Source organism: Ips typographus, linkage group LG3 (assembly GCF_016097725.1).
Source record: "Ips typographus isolate SLU linkage group LG3, UJ_Ityp_2.0, whole genome shotgun sequence".
In the NCBI taxonomy this organism is placed as follows: domain Eukaryota; kingdom Metazoa; phylum Arthropoda; class Insecta; order Coleoptera; family Curculionidae; genus Ips; species Ips typographus.
The window spans coordinates 12435031-12457120 of record NC_138424.1 but is presented as its reverse complement, the minus strand read 5'-3'; the positions used below and the strand labels follow the sequence as shown (position 1 = coordinate 12457120).

The 22090-nt window shown below is 33.1% G+C and overlaps 1 protein-coding gene and 3 long non-coding RNA genes across 13 annotated transcripts in view; 2 read left to right on the top strand and 2 right to left on the bottom strand.

Annotated features, from left to right (window-relative positions):
* Positions 1–22090, top strand: part of LOC145725947 (WD repeat-containing protein 13-like) — a 47859-nt gene that overhangs the window by 17150 nt on the left and 8619 nt on the right. For all 5 annotated transcript variants that reach the window (XM_081974877.1, XM_081974873.1, XM_081974875.1 and 2 more), the window contains one exon: positions 476–629. In XM_081974877.1, coding sequence (XP_081831003.1) covers positions 476–629 — 154 coding nt within the window. The remainder of the gene's footprint in view (positions 1–475; positions 630–22090) is intronic.
* LOC145725957 (uncharacterized) lies at positions 9032–9506 on the bottom strand. Its single transcript, XR_014177438.1, has 2 exons — positions 9348–9506; positions 9032–9291 (listed from the first exon to the last, which is right to left on the bottom strand). It is a non-coding gene; the product is annotated as an uncharacterized LOC145725957 (long non-coding RNA).
* On the bottom strand, positions 10255–11729 carry LOC145725958 (uncharacterized). 6 transcript variants are annotated; one of them, XR_014177443.1, is made up of 5 exons: positions 11497–11723; positions 11038–11112; positions 10954–10983; positions 10468–10609; positions 10255–10401 (listed from the first exon to the last, which is right to left on the bottom strand). It is a non-coding gene; the product is annotated as an uncharacterized LOC145725958 (long non-coding RNA). The 6 variants fall into 6 exon arrangements; XR_014177442.1 differs by having other exon boundaries at positions 11038–11138; positions 11497–11722; XR_014177444.1 differs by having other exon boundaries at positions 10954–11161; positions 11497–11729.
* On the top strand, positions 19518–20392 carry LOC145725956 (uncharacterized). Its single transcript, XR_014177437.1, has 3 exons — positions 19518–19681; positions 20005–20176; positions 20243–20392. It is a non-coding gene; the product is annotated as an uncharacterized LOC145725956 (long non-coding RNA).

Sequence of the window (22090 nt, the reverse complement as noted above, 5' to 3'; positions counted from 1 at the left end):
CAGTGTCATCAACATTATAAATAGCAAATTTACATTGGGGATTATGATTTTACCTTTACAAGTAACTTCGAATGACATAACGTCGATAACAGCCGTACACAAGTTATATGCATTCAAAATAATAGTTACAAAAAATTTAAAATAAGTTCTGAAAAAGTTTTCTTTTTAATAAAATTTGGATTTTCTTGGAAGATACCCATGTAGGTAAAAAAATTAAGTACGTTTTCTTAAAGTCTCGGCAAAAATTTAATTTTTAACGAAACTATTGGCCACATTACCCTGTATACGTTGGCATAAGATTTATTTTGCAATCTGGCTCAACAAATGGTCTTCTTGATGAATTACCCGAATTCAAACCAAAAACCGAAAATTTTATCCTGTTTGGTTTTTAAAATATATGTATTTCAAATTTATCCGAAACACACAACAACAAACACAGTCCTTATTATAAATATAATTGGGTTTGACTTTTCAGCACTCAGCATCAGTCACAATGGTCAAGTTTGCGAATAATGAAAAATCGCGGTTGTGTTGCAGCTCAGTGGATGGAAACTTGTCTGTTTGTGATGTGTCCAGCACTCCTCCAAGAGTTTTAGCTATGTTGAGAGGCCACAAAATGGCAGTTCCAGGTATGTTTTGTAAATACTTGTGTACCATATTGGATCTACATGTATTAGAGTTGCGGTAACCATAAAGGTTATAGAGACGGTTTTTAAGAATTTCTTGTAAAATGTACAGGGTGCTGCATTTTCGATGGTTTTACGGGGTACAGAGAAAACGGTAATAGATAGAAAAAAAGTAGCATACGTGTTCCGAGCTGAGATGACTGGCGAAGAGTGGGCTGCGCAAACTTCTTTTGTTTCAAAGATACAACGATCTTACTACTCGATACGAGTACTAACAATGACAAAAAGCATATTGACATTCAACCGGGTGGAAAGTACTCACTTTCCAAGTTTATTTACAAAAATATATGCAATGCTGTCATTACTAACGTCATTGAAGGTTAGAAAGTGTCATTTTACACACCTATACTTGCCGCCCTCATTTTCTGCCCTCTAAAATTTTGTGAACGTTAATATTTTTCTCTAGATCAATATTTTTTGTATTTAAAAATATAACGCATTGACAAATATAATTCCTTTTACGGTTTTCCCGTGGGTTTACACAAAGTCAATTTAACTCAACAATTAATAAATTTATTTACACTTCAAAACACTCTGTACAATAATTAATTCAGCTACCAAAAACACTACTACAATTCCACAATTATTCTAATATTTAAACTTTACCGCGTTCCCAAATCCACTACTGGTTCACCGTCGAGACCGCTTCTTTTAAATTCGGCAAACCACGTTCTCGAAGAACCGCAAAACGCTTCGCGATTTGCGTCGAACATCGAAGATGTTTCTCGGTGTATCGCTTTCTAACGGTGGCCTACTTTAACACGCGCCCGGCCAGATATTGCGGCGCATCGGATCCATCCCAAATCGAGTGTTCGTTCAGTAAGTATCGAGCTTAGTAGGCCCAAACCGTAACAATACCTATTTAATAGCAAACTGTAAAAGACAACAATAAACTAGAATACAACAAACTACTTATTGAAATTAATGGTTAAAATTGATTTATTATAAGCGTTTATAGAAATATTTAGGCCAGTACCAGCGCTGGCGTCTCTAACAGTTGTCTCTTTGGTTGACAAACTTATTTGCTGTTGATAATGACTTAAGTTTATAAACTACTTGCAACAGATATGGCACGTTGGGACAGCATAGTAGCAATTTTGGTTTTATTCTCCATTAAGCTATCCACATAACCTTCTGTCACAATACTAGATTTCCATCTTCCCAGCCTTTTTAATTGGAATACATTTACACCACAGTTGGCAACGTAGTGGCAGTTCTTCTTAGAACGTGGCTTGTAAAGCCTTTCGATTTTCAATTGCCTTTTCCCTTTTGGACGTTGGCTATTAATATGGCGATTCAAACTTTATTAGCAGCATGTCTAAACAATTGGATAGATGACAGGCCAAACCACTTTCTTAGATTTGGATCCAAGAGTTTCTTCTTCTACTCGGACCCTTTCTACCGTCGACTTCCACCGCCCTGAAGGATAAGATGCTAAAGGCGATATTTGTCGTGTCTCATCAGATGGCCAAAGTATTCCAGTTTCCTTTTCTTTACCATGAATGTGACTTCCTGCTGTGTGCCGATTCTTCTGAGCACTTCTTCGTGACGTGATCCTAACAGGATATTCGGAGCACACGCCGATATATCCACATTTCAAAGGCCGAGACCTTTTTCATAAGTTGTTTTGTCATGGTCCATGCTTCTACTCCGTATAGCAAGGCTGAATATGTAGCATTTTATCAGTCTAGTGGTAGTGAGGCTTTTCTTCCTGTAAATATGCTTTTCATTCTAACAAAATTTGATCTTGCCTTCTCAATCCTGGATTTGATTTCTATGGTCATGTCGCATAGACTGGGAACAATTGTTCCTAAATATGTGTATTTTTCAACGTGCTCTATGGGTGTTTGGTTTAGCGTAAGTCTTTCTATTGGTATTCGTTGTTTCACTTTGTTTTTGACTTTGTCGTTGTTCACTTTGTTTTTGAGATATTTAGTTTTAGTCAGAATTCCTCGGATATATCGTTAACCTTCTGTAATAGACTCTGAAGATCTTCAAGACTTTTAGCTATGATGGCAGGGTCATCCACGTATAATGTGATGAGTTCTCCATTCATCTTTATTTCCTCTGTGGCATCATAAAGCGCTTCATAAAAAGTTGCTTGTGAGTATAAATTTAAAATTGTAGACGATAGCACGCATCCCTAACGTACTCCTTTTTTGATTTGAATGTCTTCCGATAATTCCCCAGCTACCTTTGTTTTTGCAGATTGATCCCAGTATATACTTGTTATAATTCTAATATCTTTAAAGTCTAGACCTGTAGTTTTAAGAGGTTCCACAAGTTTTCCGTGCTTTACGTTGTCGAAGGCTTTTGAAAAGTCGATGAAACATACATATACATCTCGGTTCGTGTCTCTGCAGCCCTGTATAAGCAACTCTGTAAGGAGAAAACCGTCTCTCTAGTGCCGAAGTCTCCTCTGAAGCCAAATTGGTTCTCGGTCATCCTTGATTCACATTTAGCATGTACAGCCTGTCCAAGAGACCTCTGGACATTAACATGGGAAATCCGTTTTTATTTTTTTGCGTCTGGACGGTTCATTTAATGGAAAAACGCTTTACATAAAAGTGGTAGAGCACATTTTCGGCTACCAACTTTTTTAATACCGTAGGTTTGACCATTAAGACAAAACGGCTCCAAAATTCGGAAATTTAAAATTTTGCGCCAAGCATTCGTTAAGGAAAATTCATATCCGACTGTGCTACCAACCTTTCAAAATCATAACAAATCGCCGTCCGTCATTCTCTAATCAAAACATTCAAAACATGTTTATTTAGTAATAATTTTGGGTTACTACCCACATAATGCAAAGCATAAAAGGAAATCCTGACAAAGATACTTTATCAGTAGCCACATCCCAAAAATCTGGTTGCATTTATAACCTCATTCAATGTTTCTACCCAACCTATTTACTTCTAGCTAAGATCTTTAAGAAAACACTGGTTTTGTTTGCAAGTATTTAATGAGGACGACCGAATCATCTCTTCATAACACTACTAAACGATTTAAAGTTATGAAAACAGTGGACAATGAAGATAAGTTGCTACTATACAGGGACCACAAAAGAGGACAAATACTTCCCTCAAAAGTGATGTGATTGACTGACCTATGTGACTGCTAGTTTTATTGTATCCTTCTCTTTTGTAGTGTTATCAACACACCACAGTGTTTAAGTGGTTTTATATTGCATGATGTTAATAAATAGCTATTTATGTAACCAGTTACGAAAAGATCGATTTTGTGTAACGAATGAATGTTTGTAGGGCGAGCGCAGCGAGGTCCTACAATTTGAATGAGTTACACAATAAGACATTTTCGAAACGTGTTGCATACATAATTTTTTCTAATTTTGACCAAAAAGCGGTAAAAACCATGCAAATATTCACTTTCATAGCACCTTGTATAAACAGTGACAACGACATGTTATGATGGATGTCGCCCACATGTTTCTACGGAAATGCATAAAAACAGGGAGTGATGAAATGAACTTTTCATAACTAAACTGCTCGTCAAAAAGAATGGGACAGCAAAATTTTTGCTCTTTTTTGAGCGGCTGCTTCTTCAAATTGATTTACTTGATTCTAATAATTTTTTTGAGGATTAAAAGGTATTTTCTTCCTCTTTCTTGAAGGTGCCACGGATCCGAGTATACAGGGTGTGACTGAGGTGTAGTCAAAAAATGAAAAATTCGGTCTAACGCCATTTCTCGCAAAAAATTTTTTTACGTTTTACAATAGCCTTAATCGAGTCTTGCCGCTTGCGGTCAATATCTCTAAACGTTTTCGCCAGTTTGGCGATTAAAGGCCGTTTACAAAATTTATTGCAACATTTTTAAAATGTGGTTACTTTTGATTCTCTTGTGTAAAATTTAACAATTTATTTCTTTAGATCTTTTTCGGATGAAATACGAGATTAGAAAAATTACACTTAAAACTACCCAATTTAAGTAAAAACTTATAAACTGCATTCATACAGAGTGAACCAAAAAAAAATCAAAATAAAATTGAGTGTGTGTTAAGTACCATAGCAACACGCTATTGTCAATAGTGACAATTTATTTCGACGCTTTGAATTTTTGACATCGAATGACATTATTGATGTCATGATGGGGAATTGATGAATGGAGTAAGTGTATGTTCACAGATGAATGTCGGTTCAATTTGTATGAATCTGACGGGCGATTATTGGTATGGAGAGAAAGAAATGAACTATATATGGAAGAATGCATGGATGCTAGGGTTGCTTTTGGGGGAAGTGGAATTACAGTTTGCGGCGGGATTATGAGGAATGGAAGAACAGATTTAGTCATTTTGATTGAGGATAGTATGAATGCGCAGAGGTACAGGGATATGTGTATACGTGATATCGTTGTTCCCTTTTCTCGAAACTTTGGGAACGGTTTTATCTTAATTGACGACAATGCTCGTCCACATCGAGCCAGAATCGTACAAGAAATTTTGAGAGAGAACAACATCGAACGAATGGAGTGGCCTGCAAGGTCACCGGATATGAACGTAATAGAGCACGTATGGAGTAGAATGAATTTGAGAATAAATGGCTCAGAGCATGAATTTCAAAATTTGAATGAGTTGGCAGAAATGGTGAGGGTTGAATGGGAGGCAATTCCCCAAAATTTTATTGCAAAGTTGGTGGATAGCATGCCAAGAAGGGTTGCGGAGTTGCAAAAAACTGCTGGGGGACCGACAAGGTATTAACAACAAATGGGTTTGTAGCCCGCAAAGTCATCGGATATGAATGCTGTGGACTATGGTTTTTTTTAAAATTAAAAACCATTATTTTCGATTAAATTTACCGAATAAAGATACATGTTTTATTTGTATGGTAAAACATTTGATTTATCTTTTGTATGATTTTTTAACCCACTCTGTTTATAAAGGTTCGCGGTTTATAAATGTTCACCTATAATGGGTGAATTGAAATGTAATTTTGCTAATCTTGTTTTTAAATTCAATAATTTCGAATTTAAAACAAGAGAATTAAAAAGAACCATTTTTTTAATATCGTAAACGCCCCTTAATCGCCAAACTGGCGAAAACGTTTAGAGATATTGACCACAAGACTCGATTAAGGCTATTGTAAAACGTAATTTTTTTTTTTGCGAGAAATGGCGTTAGACCGAATTTTTCATTTTTTGACTACACCTCAGTTACACCCTGTATACTCGGACCCGTGGCACCTTTCAAAAAGATCATTTAGGTCAAAAGAAAGAGGAAGAAAATACCTTTTAATCCTCAAAAAAATTATTAGAATCAAGTAAATCAATTTGAAGAAGCAGCCGCTCAAAAAAGAGCAAAAATTTTGCTGTCCCATTCTTTTTGACGAGCAGTTTAGTTACATAAAGTGATACTTTATGTAACTAGTTACATAAAGTGATAACGTTATAAAGTATAAAACGTTTTGTCACTCTAATCAATTTAGAAAAGTGTCACTTTATATGCCAAAATTAGAAAAAAGGCATTTTTATAACTGACTATCAGTGTTTCCTAATTCGCTAGTTCTACAGGTAAGTACGGATATTTAATTAACTCTATTAATTAACTTGAACATCACTCACCTACAAGGATACTTGTAAAATGTCTACTAACCAAAAATAGTTTATTTGCAAGTAATGTGTAACTCGAGTTCACATTTGATTGGTAATAATATGTCCTGTGAAAGGGTTGTATTGAATTAGAAGCAAATTGTTTCTCTTTAGAAACTTTAAATCACTACATTTCACGTATCTTTGCTAATTTGGAACTCCAGTATGATCCAAACAAATATTAGGTTAGTAAAACAAAGTTATTTTTAGCATAGCTTATATGGTGAAAGGTTCACCCACTCGCACTCAATCACTGTTTATGGTATGGTGGTAAGACCAGTTTTCTTTGCCACCTATTGTACCTTTTCACTTGAATAAAATATATACTGTACCTTGAACTGCGAATAAATAATTAATACAAACGTTCAGTGTAAATGTTTTATTTGGAACAATTGAGTGTGTGGAAAAAAAAGAACACAATTATAATGTTGTTAATAAACCTAGAATAGAATAGCAGAACAGCTCATGTAGATAGCTCAATTGAAAAGTTGGTTTTTCGATTATACCTACCCATATACAAAAACTTTTGCCACCATACTGATAATTTGACTTTGTAAGTTTATATTCTGTTCCTAGAAGGGGTTTCTCCGAGACTTTGCATGTTTACCATGAAGAAAATAACATACAGTCGGGAATCACTACCAACACCAGCCTGCACAATTCAAGTAAAATAATATAACCCATCTAACGAATTACTCTACGAACGGACACAAATGACAAAAATAACAAAACGATTAACGGAACTAGAGGCAAAATGGAAAGAAAGGTAACCAACTAGACAATCTCCCTACGCCTTTCCCCAATATACTCTGTTGGAACATTTTACCTAAAAAAAAGACTAACTTTTAATTTTAACCTTTATTTTGTAAAACATTTGTTTTAACATGTAAATATTTATGTAAATGCATTAAGCTTTATTTCTGTTACATTGGGAGAAAGACCATTGTAGATCGATAGCCGTTTTCCTCGGAAAAAAAGATTTTTTAAAGGTATACCAGGTGTCCAAGAGCACCCTGGACATAGGAGATTAACTTGGGAAAACGGTTTTGATGTTTTTGCGCCTGTACGGTTGATTTGATTCAAAAATGGTATTAATGAAAGTTGTAGTACCTATCACGGACTAGTTTTCTGTATTTTTTTCAGGTCTCTAACTTGAGCCCTTTCGACGTAAAACACGAACAAAAATGAGAAAATTTAAACTTTTTACCTGCACTGTATAAGCGGTTGCCGAGCAATCGTATCAGCAACAATGACCTGTTTATCCGTTGCTCGACAACCGCATATCCAGTGCGGGCTAAAAGTTTAAATTTCTCATTTTTGTTCGTGTTTTACGACGAAAGGGCTCAAGTTAGAGATCTGAAAAAAATACAGAAAACTAGTCCGTGATAGGTACTACAACTTTCATTAAATTTAATTTTTCCACGATGTTTATATTTTGCTTTTTCCAGCTTAACCTCACTTTTGTGTCTTGACAAATCGGTAAACATAAACAACTTGTGGCAGTGTTGCACACCGCCACAAACTGAAGCACTGTCAAAGTCAATTGTCAATCAATATGTTTCTGTCCTTTACTAACCTTAAAAACACACTGATGCCATGTTGCCGAATGCTCTCGTAAAAAAAGTATTGATATACGATACCTTTTTTACGATTACTTTATTTATTGGAAGCAAAAAACAAAAATAGTTCTTTAAAATGCTCTATAACCGAACTTTACAGTGTGTCTGGCTTAACGAAAACAATACTGTTTTTAAATCACCGGGAATATGGAACGCTCAAGTTTGCAACCGAGAATTATAAAAAATGAAAACTTTTGGAACTAATCTCAGACTTAGTGAATTTTAGTCTGACGTCACCATTTATTGCGTCACTGCCACTTCGGCTGGGAAGGAGATAGTAATCGTTCTTAGAAGTGTCACATCAAAATATACTATTTGTCTACACGATTCATGTTTATCCCAAATTCCTTTAGTTTTCCGACCATGTAACACAAACGAATGCAAAATCTTTTAAAACGAATACGGAAAACCACCGAAAAACTCTACAAAGAACACAAACGAAATTTGAAGACATCATCAGTTATCATAGATTTGTTTACACGGTTTTGTTTTGTTTTGTTTTCTTCAACCTGAAAAGTACCTTGATGTAAATACACCTGTACAGCACCCTCTGTCGGCCTCTGTATCTTGAAAGAAGACAAAATACGGCTTCACATTCCCTACTCAAGATTACGGGGCCTGTATCCAACCGACTTTAACTGACATTTGGTGGCAGTTGTTTACCACAGCAACGGTAACAATATACCTGCTTGATTATTCTCAGAAAAAAATAAAATAAAGTAAATGAAATTCTTCCCACCCCGGTGTGTAATATACAATTTTGCCTATTTAACCGGTAAATGGAGTTTTCCTGCCAAAACACACTAAATCCGAACACCTTATACATTTTCCATTAAAAAAACGCTACCTTTAATATGTACTTGTTTTATGGAACACCCTGTATCATTCCAATAAATTTTAAAATATAGGTTTTGATATTACTTTACAGTCTACATCTTTTATGCAGCGACCTTTTTTATTAGAAATATTAGGGTGGTCCGAGACTTTTTGCACACAGTGTGTATACTTACTACCTAAAAAAGTAAATATTTTTGTCTGGTTACCTTTTTTTGTAGAAAAATTAACTTTTTTCGATATTCTCCTTTTCTCTTCCTTCAAGTGAAAAAACATTAGAAAAAGTAAACTTAGAATAAGAACAAAATATATTCGAAAGTAATTAAAGATTCATTATTATAATTTTTTTGGATGCCAGTTAGGCAACTCTGGAATGTCCGCTTCTGTCGCCTGGACCATGACCTCCACGTTCCGATCCTCCCCTATTTCCACTGTCGCCTCCTCTACCTCCATTTGCACCGCTACTGCCTCCTCTCTGTCCTCCAGGGCCATCTCTGGAAGGTAAGGCTAGCAATCCTTGGAAAGCCAAGCAAAATACGAGAAAAATAATCTATAAAATACATAAACTATTAATAGATTATTTTAACAAAAAGATGCAATACTTACCACAAACTTCATTTTCACTTGTATACCAGTTTCTGCTGAAAGCTAAATCTGACAATGTTTTAAAACCAAAATCATCGTTTATATATTTAATAATAAGAAAACGGGGATTAACAGCAATTATCATTCTGTTTACATTTAAGCATGGCCATGACCTTTTATTGTTGGCATCTGTGAGTAACAAAACATATTGAAAGTTATTTACACATACTTTTATATGTATAAGTAGAACATTTAAGCTAAATGATAAACGAAAATTGTATTCCATGATATACAGGGTGTTCAAATTCGAGCCACATGATTGGAGTCTCATCAACAGTAAGAGAAACGAGGTCGGTTAAATTAGCGCAACGTTGGGCAATTTACAGTCCAATAATATGCCGTTTTAATTGAAAAATTCCGATTACTTCTGGAGATATCTGAAAAAATCGAAATTTTGAAATAGTATATTACATACTCAGGTGGAAAGTGTTTGATTCCTGTCGAGAATTTAGTAGGTAGTTCGACGAGACGAAGTCGAGGTGAACTTTATCTCGAGACAGACAGAGTTAAACTTTCCACCGTGGTATGTATACCATTTTATTTTCAACCATTTATCAGAATCTTATCAAACTTTTAATGAATCATTCAGTTGAAATATTGATTGCTAATCGTCTCTAACAATAAGGTAGTATAGGTACGAGTAGTTCTGGCTTTAACCATAATAAAAGACTGGTGATTTGTTTACAATCTTGACAACGTCATTATTGTGCCTTATTGTGTCTTTTATATTGTGAGTTAAACGTTTTTAAAGTGCTTTTAGCACGGATATTTCTAAAGACGCAATGTTACTTGTCACCACCTGAGCTGCGAGCTGTTGCAGCACGAAAACCTTGTAAAGTTTTGCTTTAATTTAATAAAAATACATAGGTTAAAATAAATATGTATTTATTTACTAAATACAAATAATTGTCGCCAACTAATAAGAATACATCATTAATCTGCTATTTGAGTTTCAAATAGGCGTTGTTTTTAAAACTAAGTGATCAGCGCCAGTGATAACCTCCACGATGATGACCTAAAATTAAGAAAAGGAAAATTTCAAATTAGATTTCTATTACATATGTTGCTATGTAACATTCACCACCCCAATGATGTCCTCCTCCATGGTGTCCTCCGCCATAATGTCCTCCTCTATAAGGTTCAGGATTGGCCTCTGGCATTGGGGACCCATTAACAGTGTGGAACGTCAGAATTGACAAAAGGAAACAGACAACGGAAACAATCTGAAAATGTTTCGAAATTCAGAAATTATTTTAGACTATAATACAGTGTGTCCTAAATTGTAATCTAGTCTGTAATTTGAATTTTCAATTTGTCCGTTAATAAAATACGAAATATGTATAAGACCAAAACTAAAAAAACACAATCTGACATTTTCTTCCTTTAAAAAACTTAAGTTATATTATCCGACGTTGAAGAAAAAGAAATGTTGCCCTAATTCTTAAAAAAAAATATAGAGCAGTAATTCTATATTTTTTAAACAAGATCTATAACACAAAATGTGCTCTAAAAAAATTAAATACAAATTTTAAGGAATTTATGGACTTGTAAATCTCCTCTTACTTACCAACAAACTTCTAAACATAGACATTATTTGCAGAATCGAATACTGGTTCAATAAAAAACACAAAAATTAAGCAAATACAGGACGACAATAGTGGCTTCACAAAAATTTGGTGTTGACTGATAATGTTTCTTGTTGTTGGGTACCTTTTATAGGTAAATACTGAAACGACGCACAAACGGGCAATACTAATTAAAGGTGTGGTCAAAAACTGTTTTAAAATAATTTTAAGATTGTTGGAAGTCTACTTTATAATGATTATGAAAATTTCTCCAGAAGTTATAAGTGAGTATCAGAGAACATTTTACTTTGGATGTAAAGAAAAAAATAGTTTGTTAAAATTACTGAATTGCTCTTGCTTTGGTTTAAAGGAGAAAATAGAAAGAAATTACGTAAAGGTGCACTTTAAAAATGTTTCAAAATTTCCTATTTTTTTGGTCCAAAAGCTCTTTTTATAAAATAACTAGTGATGTAATATTGAAACGTAAGACGTAATAGCTTTAATGCATAAATAATTTTAAAAAAATAATTATTTATATTTAAAACCTTAAAAATTCCACTCTGATTTTCGACCCCATTGAGCATGTTTAGCTTAAAAATTGGTTTCCACCACAACAAAACTTATCGTATTGATGACAAAACTTGACGGGAGCTTGATCATCCCCCGCGGCACACCACGGCTTAGTGTGTCTATTCCTACCGCGGCCACGATCACAAACCGACTCAACTGTGGTCGCGGTCTGACGTCCCGTGGCTGGTTTTTCATCGTCAGCGTTTCCAGTCTCCTGTGCCTGTTGCTTTTAAATTTTGCTGATTTCCGTTTCCATTTCCAGTGGCGTGTATTAGTTTTTACCGAGTCTGATCCAAAGCCTTGTTCGCTCTTTATTTTGTAGTGGCTTCCTTTTGGCTTCTTCGCGTAGTAACTCCCGTCAGTGTTAAACGCAATAAAAAACGTATTACTACCTACTGCTATTTTAATCTTAATGTCTAACATTCCCGTTATAATCATAAAATCCCTCGTAAAATATATAGGCATATTGATAATATTGATAATAGCCTTAGTTAAGTTATACACTAAAAAAAAAAAAATAAATCCCTTTGTTTTTCTTACATATAATATAAACCTATATTATAAATTGTCCATTTGCCTGTCACTGGTTTTGTTTTAATACATTGTAAAGGCTTACTGCGATTCTTCGAAAACTTGTAATATGCTTATCAAGCGCTGCTTGCCCATATTATATCATGTGAAAACAGTGAACGTCCTAATATTGAAACTTTGTAATCTTTTTCTTACGTGCCCCGTTTGACTTTTATAAAGTCTTCAAGTTACATTTTGCAACCGTTTATTTATTACGTTTAGCAACTCATATAATTTTTGAAATTGTAAACCCGTGGAATTTAACGCCCCATATTTTGACTACGATACTCAATTACCGTATATGCTCGTAGTGTATTTTTTGCCCCAATATACTTTTTCTTTCATTTTCCCCTTATTTTTTTTATATTTATTTTGTTTTTTACATACCATTATGTAATTATTAATCTTCGCGCGCGCTTTTTATTAACTATTCTCGTATGCTGGATTGTGCAAGTTAGAAATGAAATAACGGTGATATTTATTCATCAGCAGTTTATATGATCATACCGCGATGACTTAAATAACAAAGTGATTGTCATCCGCTTGTAGCATAAGAAAAGAATTAATTGTTGATACATGTATCATTTTTTCCTTTTTCCCTTACTAAGGAAAATCACTTGCGTACTTTAGTACACTCTATTTGGGCTAATACTGTTTCGCCTTGGGACAGTGAGCGTAATTCTTTATTTTCTTTCAATTCGAGAGTAAAAATTTTTGATTCTGTAGAGCTTTTATTTTCGCCCATCTTAGTCATTTCAATTCTTTCTTTTTCTTTTATAGGCGATTTTGGATTTCCACGGCGTCTGCTTTTCCTGCAGTTTACTACGTATTTTATGAGTTTATGTGCTATAATAATTACGAAAAGAATGAGGCACGCACAAGTAGTATAAAAGAATACATCATGTACATATTCAGAGGATGTTTCCCCTTTTTTGTCTGCTCTCGCTGCAGCTACTAAGGTTGTCGCTATTACTACCTTATTTTACCTTGGTGCCTCGTGTTACACGTACCCCTCGACGTACCCTCGTCCGAGCCGAACTTAGTCTGACAGTTTATTTAAGATAAAAATAATTTAGTTATACTAAAAAGTGGATCAAATCTATTCATTCATTGTAATGTGAGTGTAATGTGCTTTGTGGAAACGTAAAAATACAAGAAATAATCGATCGAGCTTTTTGTAAACATGTTTATATTAGTCTTTTTTTCCCGTTTTCAACTTTAACATTGGGTTTATTCTTATAAAATTCTTTTACGGCCCTTATTTACACATACAGCAAACAGAATTGCTATGTGCCATTTAAAATAAATGTACCTCTACCAATACAGACATTTCTGTATTATTTACACACACATCATCAAAATAATTATACATCATCCCGTTGCACGGGGTAAATTCATCCCAATCTAGGGGTATTTTCATCCCATTTTAGGGGTAATGTGCACTCAACACTCATAAGTACACAACGTAATAGCTGAAGTCGCTATAAGAACACAAATCATTGTTGTGCATGTTTACATCACCGCAACATAATAAGAAACCTTTATTTTGTTTTAACAGGTCGCTTGTAAGAACAAGCCGTATGTGTCACTTTTATTATACAAAACTAAGCTACGTTATCAGGTGTTTACCAGTTCGATTATTTCTTTTGTTTCATATTCGCTAGTTTTCTTAACAAACAAACAAAAAATTGGACGCATTTTTGGTTTTAATTTTTACTTCTTATTTCAAAGATCTTATTTGAGTCACTAGCCCTTTTAACAAAAAAAACATTTTTTTTTTTGACAAACGTTGTTATTAATGTCGTCTAACCTGTCTTAGCTTGTTTGATGCAATTTACTAACTCTGTATATTCTTTCATAGTTCAAACTTTCTTCTTTAAAGTTATACATACTAATTATGACATACCCGGCATGTAGGTAATGACGAGTGGTCGACGACTTGTTTCGGTCAGTGGCCGATTATTTGCTGACTAAGTAATTAACGAAAATCTACTTGTGACAATATCATAAAATATTTGAAATTTGACATGGCTGATAAAAGAAGTGGCCGAAACAACATGTGGAGTACACAGTTTTTTTGTGTTTTTTATCACAAATAAATCCGCCATTGAGCATATTTAGCTTAAAAAATAGATTTATGTTCTAGAACCCGTATTGATGTTGAGTAACTTTAACAAAAATATTAAAATAATAGTTTTATACAGGATAATTCAAATTCGACCCTCCCCATTGGGATTTCGGAAACTATAAGAGATAGGAAAAAATATATAGGCTGAACCAAATGCAATTTGAAAAATGTCATGTTCATTCTGTAGATATTTATTTAAAAAATGGTCAGAAGGCATTATAAAAAATAATGCCCTCACCTGAGGCCATTATGAAAAATAACGCCCTAGGGCATTATTTCTTAGATAATTGACCTTAATAGGTGTCATTATTGATGAAATAATAGCCCTGTCGGACATTAATAACATTTTGTGCGGCGGGTTTTTTTCTGGACATATTTTTAACTATGCTTAACTTGCTATAATAATCGTACATACCGAATTATCGTGTTTGACAAGTACTGTCCAATAATGACATTTTATAAAACGTCTCATTAACTCAAAGCCAACTAAGGTAAAATTAGTTTTTATTGAATTATTTTGTCATTTATCAAGCGTTATAAAATTCATTTATCAAGGGTAGTAAATTTGAATACATCATCGAATAACTGGGAAAAAGTGACAATGAAAAGATGCTTTTAGTTTTGGGATATCTCTTTAAATAAGATTAGAAATAAATAAAACAAAAAATCAAATTTTCTGTTTTTTTTCGGATATCTTCGAAAGTACTCGAAAAATCGACTTTTTAAAACGGCATTTGGTTGAACTTTGTATTGCGCAACTTTGCCCCAATTTAAACTTTCTCGTATCTCTTATAGTTTCCGAGATCCCAATGGTGAGGGTCAAATTTTAATTACCCTGTATAGTAAAATATTTGGAATTTGACATGGCTGATACCACGATGATGATACTATTTTAGTATCTAATTACTTATTTTTTTCGAAAAGTAGTAGTCCATATGCACGCAGTGGAGTAGTGAATGTAAGTAAAAGCAAAACTCAGAGTCGATCTCCACAAATATATATTATAAATAATAATAAAAATAATATTTATAATAATATTTATCTGCCTAGGCCCAGATAACAACTTATTATTAATATATATTTGTGGAGATCGACTCTGAGTTTTGCTTTTACTTACTTATTTTTTTACTATTTAGAAACATAAAAATATTGTTGAGAGTCCTTTTTTAGTCATTGGGACTATCCGATTTATTATATTTTCATAATTTTGCTAAACTTTAAGAAACAATAATCCTGGTCCAATGTATTGTTCCTTAAAGTGATAATTAAAGGATAATGAAATCTGTAAACATTTTAACTAAATGTAGTAAAATTACATTCTTTATAGTAAAATTACGGTTTGATTGAATCACTATTATTAATTACATTAGAAATAATGTAATTTTCTGTTGTCATGTTACACAGAGAAAAGTGAAAATTTACGCAAGTACTTTTGTAACAAAATTATTTTTTCTAATTTTGGCATATAAAGTGACACTTTTTAAAACTGATTAGAGTGACAAAACGTTTTACTTTATGTAACTAGTTACATAAAGTATCACTTTATGTAACTGGTTAAGAAAAGTTCATTTCATCACTCCCTGTTTTTATGCATTTCCGTAGAAACATATGGGCGACATCCATCATAACATGTCGTTGTCACTGTTTATACAAGGTGCTATGAAAGTGAATATTTGTGTTAATCACTTTAAAAGATGGTTTTTACCACTTTTTGGTCAAAATTAGAAAAAATTATGTATGCAACACGTTTCGAAAATGTCTTATTGTGTAACTCATTCAAATTGTAGGACCTCGCTGCGCTCGCCCTACAAACATTCATTCGTTACACAAAATCGATCTTTTCATAACTGGTTACATAAATAGCTATTATTTTATGTAATATCTCGAACCTTTTTTAACCGTGTATACATGCCTGTCTCATATGAACAGTGATTTGTCATACGAAACATCATAATAACTTTAATAAGGCAGACAGTATACTAACAAACTATCACTGATGCCTTTCTGTTCTATCATGGACCATACGGAACAAGTTCATCGAATGCCTTTTACATTGAGTTGGTGGTGCCACTCCCTAGAGACACTTTTACTATGGTCAGTTATGGTGTACTACTAGATTGCTAAAATCAGTAATACCGATAAACACAAATTTCCTATTGAGGTTAGATTTTATTTGACAGATGAAAATTAACTTTGATATTAGAGACTACTAGACTACTGAGACTAGTCGCAAGACACGCCAGTCGTCAGCAATTTGATAAAATAATTTAATTTCATGTAGAACACACAAAGCCTTTACCGCGAATTAACCACAAAAATGTTTATGTCGAAAGCCAAAGCAAAATGGGATGACGTAACAATGGAACAGGAACGGCATTTGTTCCATTCAAAACTTTCCTCTACAACATCCTATTTTATTGGGATTTGGTTTGGTGGACAATGGATACATTTGTCTCTCTAAGTGGTTTGGTATAGAATTAAACTAGCTGCAGTTTTTCCCTTTAGGCTTTTCCTGGAGAAAAAAGTCAGAAAAAAGGAAATGCAGAAAGCTGAAATTGTTTTTCAAGGACTCACAGGTCTTGTGATATTTTAAGTATAATAAAAATAATTTAGGGCACGAGAAACTTAGTTAGAACGAAAATAAACCGTATTCCTGTCAGTTAAAACAAATTAGTTGAATTATTCTGATAGCAATTAAATTATTAAAGTAGGTCAACTACTGAAAAAACTGTAACAACAATAATTGCAACGACTTTGTTTAGTAATTGAAAAATTAATTACAATTATTGTTTTTGAAAAGTAATTCAATTATAGTAAGTAGTTCAATTACTTGAAAGTAAATTACATTTTTCAATTAAAGTCTGCATGTGACCTCGTGCATGTGCTGCGTTTAGTTTTTGCTATGTAGAGTCAAAAATGTAAAGCAAAGGATTCTGAAAGTAATAGTTTGGGTGAAATATGTATAAATAATGAAATTGCTGAAAAAATTTGGTAACAATTGTGAAAAATGTAATTTTCAACAATTATTACAAGTGTCGCTACTGAGTTCACAATAGAAAATATATGGGATAAAATTATGGAAACAGTGAACAAAAAGTTAAAGCTTTTAAGCTTGATACAGTTAGGGCCGGTACTTTCACCTCCGAAAAAATTTATTCTTAGGATAATTTCTATAGAAATGACAGAATTGACCAATAGCAGCGTCTGATATCACGGTTTCCATAGATATTATCCTTAGAATAAAGTTATTCTGAACTGAAAGTACTAGGCCTAAGAGATATGAGTGTGTTTCCTAAAGCAATATTTCAGAGAATGAATGCACATCTTAAGATTCGAAATAATGGTTGTATTATAAAGAGATTTGAGGGTACTAAAGTGAAAATTGTAGGACATACAGGGTGTTCAAATTTAGATTAAAAAATTGCATACTTCTTTCTAGCTTACAAGAAAAAATTTAAGTGCAAGGATCGAGCAGTGTCGTTTTTTTTTATTAAAACTTTAGTCGAATAATAAACAGATTTGATATTTTGTTATTGAGTTCCAAATACCGTCGTTTGCTCGGATTTGTGTTGAAAAACACAAAAAAAACTGTGTACTCCACATGTTGTTTCTGCTTGGCTCGGCTGGTCTCGTCGATTTTCGTCTTGAGGCTCGCGTTGCACTATGGGGCAGAAACTCAAAAACCTGGTCATAACTGTTTCGAAAGCAATTTATCAAAATTATTCATTTATTTTTAAATCTAAATACAATAATCAATACAGAAGTTAACTAAGCGAAAATAATTAACAAAACATTGGTCTATTTGTTTTTTAGTTATTAAAAAAAAGTCTTCAAGTTTATAGATAGTTCCAATGACTAAAAATCGACTCTCACCAATATTTTTATGTTTCTAAATAGTAAAAAAATAACTAATTAGATACTAAAATAGTAATAAAATTAGAACAAATATAGTATAGGTTTTCAGTGCCACTCCTTTCATCAGCCATGTCAAATTCCACATATGTTATTATACAGGGTGTCTCTAAAAGGTCTGTACAAAATCCTATGACATATTCCTGACATCAAAATAAGCCGATTTGAAGTAACTTACCTTAGTCCGAAAATGCTCCGTCTTCGAGATACAGGGTGGTAAAGTTAAAAAATAAAAATCGATTTTTTTAAATATAACATACATTTTGTAACGTATTACTTTCAAATCTGGTACCCAGGGGTTTTTTGAGATGCAAAACCCGAATTTGGACACATTTTTACTGCGGCCGGTAGAGGGCGCTTTACAGTGTACTTCTGATGGTTTTAAGTGACCGTAACTTTTTTTTCGGTCCAATTTTCTTATTTGTTTTTTAAGGAAATGATGTTTTAAACATTTTAAAGCAAAAAAGGTACTCCTGCGAAGAACCGCTAATGTAAACCGTTGTCGAGATATACTGTCACCTAAAATTTGTTCAAATTGTAAGTGCCTAAATTCGGATTTCGCATCTCAAAAAACTCCTGGCTACCAGATTTAAAAGTAATATGCTACAAAATGTACAATAAATTTAAAAAAATAGATTTTTATTTTTTAATTTTACCACGCTGTATCTCGAAAATGGAGTAATTTCCGACTATGATAAGTTGCTTTAAATCGGCTTATTTTGATGTCAGGAATATGTCATAGGATTTTGTACAGACCTTTTAGAGACACCCTGTAAAAGACTATTCTTTTAATATTTTTGTTAAAGTTACTTGACAGTCAATACGGGTTCTAGAAGATAAATCTATTTTTTCATTTTCTATTTACTCAATGGGGTCGAAAATCATAGTAAAATTTTAGGTTTTAAATTTAAAGTTTTTAATATTTATGCATTAAAGTTATTATGACTTACACTTCATTACTACTACACCGCTAGTAATTTCATAAAAAGAGCTTTTGGAGCAAAAAAAAGAAATTTTTTAAGAAAATGGCATTTTTCTAGCTCTTCTCTATCTTTAGCTCTTCATGTTACCGAAATACTGAATCTCAAAAAGTAGTTATAGAACCCCTCTAATACTCCCCATTTTTTCGTTTTTTTTTTTTAATATAAAAAAAAACTTTGTGCTAATTTTACCTAATTTAACGTTTTCTGCTTTAAATCAAAGCAATTCAGTAATATTAACAAGCTATTTTTACTTTACATCCAATGTAAAATACTCTCTGATACTCACTTATAACTTCTGGAGAAATTTTTATAATCATTATAAATTAGACCAGAAAATCTTAAAATTATTTTAAAACAGATTTTGACCACACCTTTAATAAGTATTGCCCGTTTGTGCGTCGTTTCAGTATTTACCTATAAAAGGTACCCAACAGGAAGAAACATTATCAGTCAACACCAAATTTTTGTGAAGCCACTATAGTCGTCCTGTATTTGTTTAATTTTTGTTTTTTTTTATTGAACCAGTATTCGATCCTGCAAAAAATGTCTATGTTTAGAAGTTTGTTGGTAAGTAAGAGGAGATTTACACGTCCTAAAATTCCGTGAAATTTGTATTTAATTTTTTTTAAAGCACATTTTGCGTTATAAATTTTGTTTAAAAAATATGGAATTACTGCTCTATATTTGTTTTCTTCAACGTCGGATAATATAACCTAACTTTTTTAAAGAAAGAAAATGTCTGGTTGTGTTTTTTTAGTGTTGGTCTTATACATATTTCGTATTTTATTAACGGACAAATTAAAAATTCAAATTACAGACTAGGTTACAATTTAGGACACCCCCACTGTATTATAGACTAAAATAATTTCTGTATTTCGAAACATTTTCAGATTGTTTCCGTTGCCTGTTTGATTTTGTCAATTCTGACGTTCCAAACTGTTAATGGGTCCCCAATGCCAGAGGCCAATCCTGAACCTTATAGAGGAGGACATTATGGCGGAGGACACCATGGAGGAGGACATTATGGCGGAGGACACCATGGAGGAGGACATTATGGGGGTGGTGAGTGTTACATGGCAACAAATGTAATAGACAATTAATTTGAAATTTTCCTTTTCTTAATTTTAGGTCATCATCGTGGAGGTGGTTCTCACTGGGGCTAATCACTTAGTTTTAAAACTAACGCCTATTTGAAACAGTGTCAAATAGCAGATTAATGATGTATTTTTATTAGTTGTCGACAATTATTTGTATTTAGTAAATAAATACATATTGTAACCTATGTATTTTTATTAAATTAAAGCAAAACGTTACAAGGTGCACCACCACGATTCACTATGGAAAAAACCGTAATAAGCATAATTCTGAAAATTTGGAAGCTAGTGTACCAAAATCGATGAGAGCATTTTATCTAAAATATATTTATGAGGTGAATGAGTTAAATCATTCCCGGATTTAACTCATTCATCGCTGGGTGCTAAATTTTATATATGGTGGCACCACCAACTCAATGTAAAACATATGAATAATGTCGGAATCTACATATAGTTACTAAATGCACGCACGTGTATTCTTAGTTCAGTAAATCGTATGAATATACCAAGTGCTACATAATTATAAATTAAACATTTTATAGCAAATCGTTGTTCTTATACCTATTTTTTTTTAAATATATATTAATTATTATGCGTCCTTTGGTAAAGTCATATGAAGTTACCATTTAGTATTTTTGCAAACTTTACCTAAAACTTTGGTTGTGCTTTTTGCTCTGGTTACTTTAGCGAACATATTTTGGAGGTATTCCTGGTTTAATGTTCTATTTGGATCCAATAATTTAAAAAAATTACTTTTGACGACCTTAAGGGCTTTTGCTATACTTAGAGTACGAGATCCTAGCTCGTTTTGATAATGCTCAACTACATTTAGTATTAGTTTTCTGGAATAATCTGATATTCTCTTCATTTTGTCAGTTTTGATTGTTGGTCAAAAGTAAAACCACCTGGCATGTGCTAAGAAATACAATTTTCTAGTAATATTTTGTCACTGTAAATGAGACAAGCATGTATACACTGTTAAAAAAGGTTCGCGATAATACATAAAATATGCAACGGCTATAATTGTGGCTTGATATTGTTTTTATGCGCGTTTTTGATAAGAGGTGGTGGTGGATAGATTCAAGCAAAGAGGTGGTAGTAGATAGTTTTAAGCAACCATGCGGCTACGGTAAAGTAGATGAGCAGATCGATGATGCGCTGGATCGATTTTCGGTCTCAACCAACAATTTATTTTACTTTGTTGCAAACCTAAAGATTTGGTATGTTTTGGTATTTGGTACGAGATAAGCAAAAAATAAACTCTATCTGAAAACGTGTGATAATTCGATCTCTGAAGCTAGAAATCTGAACGGCAAAGGTTGTATTTTAAAGTGTTATTTATACAGGAAATATTAAAAAACTGAACAAAATGACATTGCCACTGTAGGTTGAATTTGAATTATTAATTAATTTTAAGCATGTATTAGAAATATATGTGTATTTTAGCCAGTGGGAGTTAAGTCAGTAATACTTAATGGGCCCCGATATCGACAACCAATACTAACGTGGTACACCAGATTTTGCAAAATCCAGAACTCGCTAATTATCAGGCAACAGTTAGCTAATATTTCTGACATTCTGACGACTTGAAACACACGCGCCCCGAAGGACGGACATACTATTGGCTGGTAATCATAGGTTATATCCCGAGACGTTCAAGTTTTATCGGGTAAACTGTGCATAGGTGGTTTTTTGTAAAATTTTGCCTAGAAAATGATTGAGACTAAATAATTCGACGATAATTAAATTTTTCCAAAGAATTATTTAGTCGAAATCATTTGCCTAAAAGAAAAAGTTTGCAAAAAAGTACCAATGCACATTTTACGTGATGAAACGTGAATGCCGAGGGGTATATCAAGATTATTTCCCGAAAACATACATT